The following is an 8,554-nucleotide window of genomic DNA, read 5'->3' on the forward strand; positions in this document are numbered from 1 at the left end:
GACTGCACCTTCTCCAGGCTTTGAAGCACTTCTAGAGGACGTAGAGTCCGCTGAGGAGGGCAGAGGGAAAGGTCAACCAAGCGTTGCCCAATGTGTTCTCTGCATAGGAGAGCGACAAGCCTGGCCTTACCCAATGCCAGCTCACCGGAGTCTCGGGTGACGAATGAGCGCTGGGCTTGGGCGGTGCGAAGCTAGGTACTGGCCAATAAGCGGCTGGCCTAGGCGGGGCGAAGAGAGCGGGAGCCGCAGGAGCAAGTAGGCGGCCCGCAGCGGACTCGACGGAGGCGCCATGGAGCTGGGGGCGGGCGGCGCGGCAGGGCCCCGGCAGAGTGGCGGGGCGGAGCCAGTCCGCCTCTACTTCCTCCTCCTGGGCAGGGGCGGTGGGGGTGGGGGAGGGGCGGGCTGGGCGTGGTCCTGGGGGGGTGGCGGAAAGGGGGGGCCCGGGCCGGGCACGGAAACCGGCCCGGATCCGGACTACGAGGCCCTCCCACGCGGCTCTGCGGCTTCCACCCACATGTTGGCGGGCGCGGTGGCGGGGGTCCTGGAGCACAGCGTCATGTACCCGGTGGACTGTGTCAAGGTGAGTACAGGTGCACCGCCGCAGGAACCGGGAGGCGTCGCTTGGGGGGTACGGCTGGGCGGAGAACCTGGTTGGCGCAAAGGAGAGTGGGCGGCCGTGCGGGCAGATGAAATGAGCTGTGCTGTTAGGGGAGAGCTGCAGGACGGATGTTCCTTTGCCATTTGACACCACAAGTCAGTAAGTCGCTGCCACTTTGGGAACGTGAAGGTTGGCAGCCCGTGGGAGGCATGGGTACAGCCGGATTCTGTTATGCCTGTTATTCTTGCTTCTAGAAAGTTTGGGCTGAAGCTTGAAATGGGAGGGATGAAGTGGGTGCTGTTATCTGTCCAGTGGGAGAAGCATTGACCTAGATTCAGCAGCAAAGGTCACTGCGGAGCATGCGGGCACAGCATGTGGTTCAGCACTCAAACCACTTAAAGGTCTCTCAAGTGACGTGAGAGCCCTGATGGGGAGGACTTGCTCAGATAAGAGTGTCTAACCAATTCCCCTTCCTGCTCTGGCAGACAAGGATGCAGAGACTGAAACCTGAACCTGCAGCTCGCTACCGGAATGTGCTGGAGGGTCTGTGGAGGATCATGCGAACCGAAGGGATCTGGCGGCCCATGCGGGGGCTGAACATCACGGCCACAGGGGCAGGCCCTGCCCATGCCTTATACTTCGCCTGCTACGAAAAGTTGAAAAAGACACTTACCGACATTATCCATGCTGGGGGCAATAGTCACTTGGCCAACGGTATTGTCCCTTCCTACATCCTTGCCACCCCAGGGGCCTCCTGTGTTGCCAGCTGGGGCTGAAAGTGAGATGGGGAGCTGAATGCTAGTCTGCTTTGACATCACTGCTCTCTGAAGTTGCCCGTTTGATGCTCTTCTGTACTTTTGTTTTCAGCTTAAAATCTAAGCGCAATCAGTGAGAGAGTTTAGTGTTTTGAGAGTCACACCTGTATGAGAATAAGATGGGACAGGGAGCTGAGGTTTCCAATTGAGGCGAACAGCACATCTGTTTCCTTATTGTGGATGCAAGACTGGGATTTAAGAGGGAGGGGATGTGTTTCTGTTTGAGTTTTAACACTATCTCTTTGAAGTACTGTTCCGTGAGACAGTAAATCCCAAAGCTGAGAAGGATTGTTCACATTTCCTTTTCTCTAACAACTTGGCTGCAAGCTTGCTGTCATGAGTTCTCCAGCTATCTGTAGCAGGTATGCTCACACCCCTTTATTGATAGCATGTTTCTAATGCTCTACTGAGAGCCTGGTATACTTAATAAGAAGATGCATTTAGCTTGGAGCCTTAGTTTTTGTCTGTTTTTTTTTTTACCCAGTCTAGGCTTTGAAAGTTGTTGGTTATGGTAGCAGGAAGGTGGAGTCATAAGTAGTTGCAGAACAAGCATAGTTTCCCTGATCTGAGAACACTGAGAGGCTTGAAGGACTCTCTTGAAACATCTTTCCCAGTAAGAGCTATGATTAAGAGGGGGATGCTTTGCCTGTAGTACAGCACTAATGGATTTGACTATTTCCTCTTCAATGGAGGTTCCCAGATTTCTAATCTGAAAGCCAAAGCTGACTTCTCAGTAATTTCCTTCTTTTGACTGTATATATCTCTAATCCTTGCATACACTCTTGACAGCACATTCAGGGGCTCATTGGGACCCTGGTGGGTCTCTTTGTCTCTTCTCTTTACATGTAACAGTCTTTGTCTTGCAGGTACAGCTGGCTGTGTGGCAACATTGCTTCATGATGCAGCCATGAACCCCGCAGAAGGTAACACTAATTCTTCCCCACTCTGCTGCAGCTTTCACACAGCTTGTTCTGCTCTTTCTTGTCACCAGGGGGCATTTTTTCTCATTTGACTTCTAATAGGTTATTGGCTAAAAGCATTGCTTGGATCCTTGTGAAACAGAATTGACCGGTCGGGAAGAATGGCTTGGTTTTCCTGACTCTACAAATAGATGGCTGATCAAAAATATGGTTCCTTAGGCACATTCTGTACTTGTGATCAGGCAGCAAATAACATGTTTCATTGGACAACCTCTCTATTAAGTGTCCCACAGTTCAAAGATGGGGGCAAAAATGGCATCTTCCCTGCTGTGGTGGGACCTGTAGTGGCTGCATATGCTTGACCATTGAAGTTCTTCTAATGTGGAATTTGTCAGATTGGTAAATTACATTCCACTTTTTCTGTTTGAGGGTTCTGGTTAATGAGCAGCATGATAATTGTCTATAGCAGAGGTCCCCAACCCATAGGCGCCTGGTGCCCACTGACCCCAAGCCCTTTTATAGAATGGGTAGGTCCAGGTGGGCTTTTGCCACTTATTGTCTGTACAGTTTTGTTAACTGTTCATTGGCGGCCGTTGTCACCACAGTACATGGTTCTTCCAAGCATGTCTCAAGATAAGCTGTGAGTATCCATGGCAATCTATTAAGCCCATACATTCATTTTAACAGACATCTTGTAAAACAGAGCTTCTGCTTAAAATGTTGAGGCATTCATATTAGTCATGCCTAAACTTACTCTTTGACATTTTGCGGTGGGCTCTGCCTTCTGAGGCCGCCGTTTTGTGGCTGTGCCCAGGACCCTGTCTCAGAAATCCAAAGGTGCCCACAGGTTCCAAAAGGTCGGGGACCCCTGTCCTATAGGAGTGTATGAAACGCACCACTCTCAGATCCCTGCACTCATTATCTTCCCTCACCCTTTTCTCTTTTCTCCACGGCTGGGCTGCTGCTGTCATCTGTCCCCAGTGGTAAAGCAGAGGATGCAGATGTACAACTCTCCATACCAGCGTGTAACGGACTGTGTGCGCGCTGTTTGGTGCAATGAAGGGGCAGGCGCTTTCTACCGAAGCTACACTACTCAGCTGACCATGAATATCCCCTTCCAGGCCATCCATTTCGTAGCCTACGAATCCCTGCAGGAGAAATTCAACCCCCAAAGACAATACAATCCTGTCTCTCATATGGTGGCTGGTGCCGGCGCAGGTGCCTTTGCTGCTGCAGCCACCACCCCTTTGGACGTTTGCAAAACGCTGCTGAACACCCAGGAGGCCCTGGCACTGAATACCAACCTCAGTGGGCACATCACAGGCATGACTCACGCCGTCAGGACGGTGTACCGCGTGGGTGGGATGAAGGCTTATTTCCGTGGGGTTCAGGCCCGCGTCATTTACCAGATGCCCTCCACAGCCATAGCCTGGTCTGTTTATGAGTTCTTCAAATACATCCTCACTGAGCGGAAGGAAGGACGGTGAGCTGGGGAGTGTAACAGGACTTCTCGCCTTGGGATGGCTGGTGCCAGACTTGGACGACAAGCAGCAAGCCTTTGGAACGATGATGCCGCCTCTTGCCCGCTGCTGCACTTTGCACAGCTGATCATCCTCCCCAGTGGGATAGTATGTGGTGAGCAGCCACCTGACCTGCCTTTGCCTAGCCCACCACTTAACAAGCATCTCCCTCCCCTCAAAGTTATGTGCCCCTAAATAGAAGGGTGACTAACAGGAGCTGTTGTGAGCAAATTGGAATCTGGAATGTTGGTCTACATATCCAGGAAAGGTTGCGGTGATGCCTCTGTGGTGATGGTGCTGCAGGAACTGTTAGCTGAGCCGTTGTCTCGTAGCACGCACATAGACCCCATGCTCTCTGGGAAGGCTTTGATTGTTGTGGTCCCTGGCACTTCCAATAAAGTCTGCTTTATTGTCATGTACCTTGTTGTCTCATTGTCTGCTTCCCCACCTGCTGACTCTCCTTAAGGCTGTCTTGCAGGTAAGTGGACTGGGATATGAAAAAACCTCATCTTACAATGGGAGGGATGTGTGGCTTCTCTAGAATACACCGTTTTTATATGATAGCTGTTGCTCCATGGGCAGTCTACTTGGGCGTGTACGCGTTCCTGTTAAGTGGGAAATCCTGTGGGTTAGCCATGTTACTCAGTTACAGCCCAAACAATAGAGAGTTCTGTGTAACTTTCCAACTCTGAATTGTTAATGCCTTTGTGGGGTAGAACCCACTTTTTTGAGAAATAGATTGTTTGAGACTAATCCAATTGAACATCTGTGTTAACGTAAACTTCTAATGTTGGACTATAAAGCAAAAATTTACCAGCAAGGCCTTTCCAGGTAAGAGCTGCACCACCTTGCCATAGTAGTGACATAATGATCCTCTGACTCTGATTGCCATTCACAAGGAGTAGAATAAGTGAACAAAATAAGCCAGTACTTTCCTGTACAACAGGCTACTGACTTGCCTTTCATTCTTCGATTGTGCAAATGCCAGGAGATTAGAGGGGCAGTGCCTTCGACAAGTTGTGATGCCCCTTCCAGATGATGCTCTTGGCTGCCTCCCAATCACTGCATGGATAGACATTTAGTCTGGGCTGGGGGGCTGTACATGATAGGCCTGCGTGTACTGCCAGGGCTCCATGGCAAAGAGAATGAATGATAGTGGACTGGGTTAGAGAATTACACTACCATCCTCAGCAGAGGTACACAAAGCTTAGAAGGCAGTGAGCATGCTTAGAATGACACAGTGAAAATGAATATGTGCTTAACATAACATCTGAAGTGGGGACTCCTGTAACAATATTAACTGCTGGGTATAGAGAAAATGGCCTTTTTGAATTTGGTCTCTGGAATTACACTGTAATCACAGACGGAGATCTATCCACACACCCGATAAGCAGTTTATGCATATTGCTTGGATGTTGCTATGTCTGTATAAGCACTGATAGTGATTTAAGCTCATAAATGCTTCTTGTCTATATCTCATCTGGCTCATATATATATGCCAGACTCTATCCCCAAATTAGGATCTTTTGTTTTAACCCTTACCAGTCTCCTACCTTAAATGCTGGAGTGAGCTATGGAATATGGCCCCCACTTAGAATTACCCTTTTGACTTGAATATCTGGGTTTCCTCAGACATTGTGACAGTTCCCAATAAAATCAGATGCATCTCCAACCGGCTGTGTAGATCTGGATGCGAAGCAGATATTTGAGGAAATAGGGTTGCTTCATCATGCTACGACTTTCATGCAGGCTTAACAATATTCTATGGAGTTTGTGAAAGGGTTGCTTTCCTGACATGGGGTTATTTCATGATGCCAGACTGGAGCTCCTGGTACACAGATCATGCCATCTCTTTCCTGAACTGGGGGGGGGGGTAGAATTTTGTCCATAATTTACTACTGTTAACTAATGGCCATATGGATCAGGTAAATGGTGGAAAGAATACGCCATGGAGATGTGGGGGAAATTTACCTGTTAATTAGTGTCAAGATACTCCTTTTAAAGGCACAAGAGCATTGTCAGTCATAAAAACTGGCAACCTGTTGCCAACAGACACAGGGAGCTTGAAGGCTAGGCTAGAACAAAAGGCAATAAGTTGTTGCTGGTGAGTGAATCAGGCACACCAAACCTAACCTCTTAGGAAAGTGTTCATTAATGTCACCCTTCCTGGGATGGAAGAATTTGTAGCTCAAAAATGTGATGTAGTATTTAAAAAGAGCTTTATTGGAAAAGAGGGTTTGAAGGCTACTATGAAGCAGTAACTTTAGGAGGGGCATGCCTTAGTTTGTGGGAGGAGATGCTGAACATCCTATCCTGGTAGCCTTAATTATAGCAATTATAGAATAGCAAGGTACCAGATGCCCTCTCCATAGGTCATCTACATGGCCCCTGTGGGGGCTTCCAGGCCAGACCTTGGCCTTTAAACTGAAGTACTGTACTGTACCACTGACAGGCAACTGGCTAAGCAGGGTCATGTTTTTGTGGGTCTTCTGCCTAGCTGCTGGGAGACTTTAGCGATCGCTATGGAGAATCTTCCTAGCCTTGCAACTCACCAAAGCAAAAGACTAGAAGAGTGAATTTCAGTTACAGGGAAATAACCATGTCTGGAGCTCTGAAAGTGGAGGAAGCAGCCTGTCAACCTGTACCCACCCACTTTGCATAATCTACCACTTCATTCATTTGAAACCAGCCCTAGCCTCCATCTGGTTATGTACTGTCTCCCAGGATAGTGATGTAGTTTGCCTTCAAGCTCTAGCATTCCTGCAGCTCTCTCAGTTTCCAGCTGCTTTCCACTAATGCTAGGGCATCAAGGCTATGGAGATCTCTCCCTCCCCCCCCCCCCACCCTTTCTCTCTTCCCCCAGTCCCTCTACTACCAAGTGCAGTTGGAGTAGGGAGGAATGTCCCATGCAGCAATACTCTTCTCCATCCTTGTATCTAAGGAAGAGAACAGGTAAGCTAAGGATAGCATACAAAGTTGTTAGTCTTCGAAGCCTTCTGTTTATTTTTGCTTTAACAGAGTGGCAGCATTGTCCCAAGTTTGAAACGTTTCTCCCTGGATCTTGCAGATCTGAACCATAGCTGGCCAGGCATTGAATCGGCAGTTCCACAGTCAGCCTGAAGTTGGTGGAGGCGCTGCGGAAGCTTTCCCTTCTGAAAGCGCTTAATGATTTCTAGCCTCTGCTGGACCAATGCTCTAATTACAAAGGCTCCAATGTTAACACGTGCTACGCAGAAAACCAGCAGAAGACACTGTTTTCTCATCGTTACATTGCAAGGCCGAGAAAAGTTTCACTTTCTAAAGATGCGGGAACCAGGCGATCCTGATATGGTTCAGGGTAGCAAACCCCATTCAGTTCTAGTCGAGTTCTATTTACACCAGAACTCAGGTCTTGCTGAAATTTGTGGGTGGGGTGAGTTTTATAAATCCCTGCTTCTAAACTACATTCGAATGCGAGTATTGACTTCCATAACGATACTAAGAGTTGGGGGGGGGGCGTTGAGTGTAAAGAGTACTAACCCTGGCAACTGTCAGCTTGTGTCCTTGCCCCGTCGAGACGGACTCGTGGGAGTAGGAACATGGGTTGGTCGGGTCCCTTGTGGCAAATGGAGCCTCTAATTCATCAGGCCGACCAGTACTTGTTCCTGAGACATTCTGATTAGCTTAAGCAAAGAAAAGCCCCGTTCATACGTTACGGTGAACACGCCTACAGTCTGCTTTTTGTAAGAAAGATCCAAAGCGCGCTGGCTTTGCCGCACTAACCGTCACCCAGGACCTGGCTCAACGTGGGGTTTGTATCAGGGTTCAGGGGCGCACTGCTCAACAGGCCTCTTGTTCGAGGGCAGAACAAGCACGCGCGTTCCTTGTCACTTGTGAACAGGGCTGAAGACCTCAGGCCGCGACGCTTATTCCAGACGAAGCCAGTTAAGGTCATTGGTGTGGCAGCGCCGCCTCACGGGAGGGGGCCGGCCTTCCCCCTTCTCTCTGCAACGCCCACTGCCCCTGGGCCTGCGGCACGAAGGGGGCCCCTGGGCCTACGACCCCCCCTTAATGTGCGACGTGCACTGCGGGGGGGGGGTCGTTGCTCCTGGGGGCGACTAAAGGGGCCGTCCAGCTGCAGCCGACTCCTGCCCCCCTCCGTGGCGGGGCTTTTCCGAGGCGCTTTGCCATGCCCTGGCTCTGCGCCGCAACCCCAGCACTAGCCCAGCATGCCGCCCGCATGCAGGGGCGCGGGGCAATCCTGCCGACACAGCGGCAGACGCCCCGGCGGGGTTCTGGCGCTCCAGAAGAGCCTTTGCCTAGCGCAGCCCTGGGGCCTGCTGGGCCTTTCCGCCGGGGGGGGGGCTTATTCGAACCCCCCCCAGGCCATAAGACGGGAGGAGGAGGAGGCCTTGCGGGCCGGGGAGGAGCTCGGGCCGAGCGGTGCCTCCCCTAGGGAGAACTGGCCAAGCAGACGGGAAGTTCTGCCAGAGCCCCCGGCGTCAGGGGGGCGGGGCTGGTTGTTCGACTGCCTCCCCCCGCCATGCCCCCAGACGCCGCCCGGGCACCTCCCCTCTTAAGCGCTGGGGCCCCTTCCGTCGTGCTCCGGAGTCCCAGCGGGAAGGGTCTTTCCCGGCCAGTGGCCGCTTTAGCGGCGAGGCCGTGGGCATCCTCGCCACTTGTGCTGCGCTCCCAGCAGCTGGAAAGGAAGGCGGGGAATGG

General features: G+C 51.1%; 1 protein-coding gene across 1 annotated transcript; it reads left to right on the plus strand.

Annotated features, from left to right (window-relative positions):
* The first annotated feature begins 103 nt into the window (after positions 1–103).
* On the plus strand, positions 104–4,272 carry SLC25A28 (solute carrier family 25 member 28). The gene is made up of 4 exons (XM_077349396.1): positions 104–580; positions 1,084–1,312; positions 2,280–2,336; positions 3,315–4,272. The coding sequence occupies exons 1-4, from the start codon at positions 290–292 to the stop codon at positions 3,818–3,820; spliced, it is 1,083 nt and encodes a 360-aa protein (XP_077205511.1). The 5' UTR covers positions 104–289; the 3' UTR covers positions 3,821–4,272.
* Positions 4,273–8,554: the final 4,282 nt, after the last annotated feature.

The sequence above is a fragment of the Paroedura picta genome, chromosome 8 (assembly GCF_049243985.1).
Source record: "Paroedura picta isolate Pp20150507F chromosome 8, Ppicta_v3.0, whole genome shotgun sequence".
In the NCBI taxonomy this organism is placed as follows: Eukaryota; Metazoa; Chordata; class Lepidosauria; order Squamata; family Gekkonidae; genus Paroedura; species Paroedura picta.

Coding starts and splice junctions, on each gene's coding strand:
- SLC25A28 (XM_077349396.1), top strand. CDS start 290: ATGGAGCTGGGGGCGGGCGGCGCGGCAGGGCCCCGGCAGAGTGGCGGG. Junction 581..1,083: donor ACCCGGTGGACTGTGTCAAG/GTGAGTACAGGT, acceptor CTGCTCTGGCAG/ACAAGGATGCAGAGACTGAA. Junction 1,313..2,279: donor CAATAGTCACTTGGCCAACG/GTATTGTCCCTT, acceptor TTTGTCTTGCAG/GTACAGCTGGCTGTGTGGCA.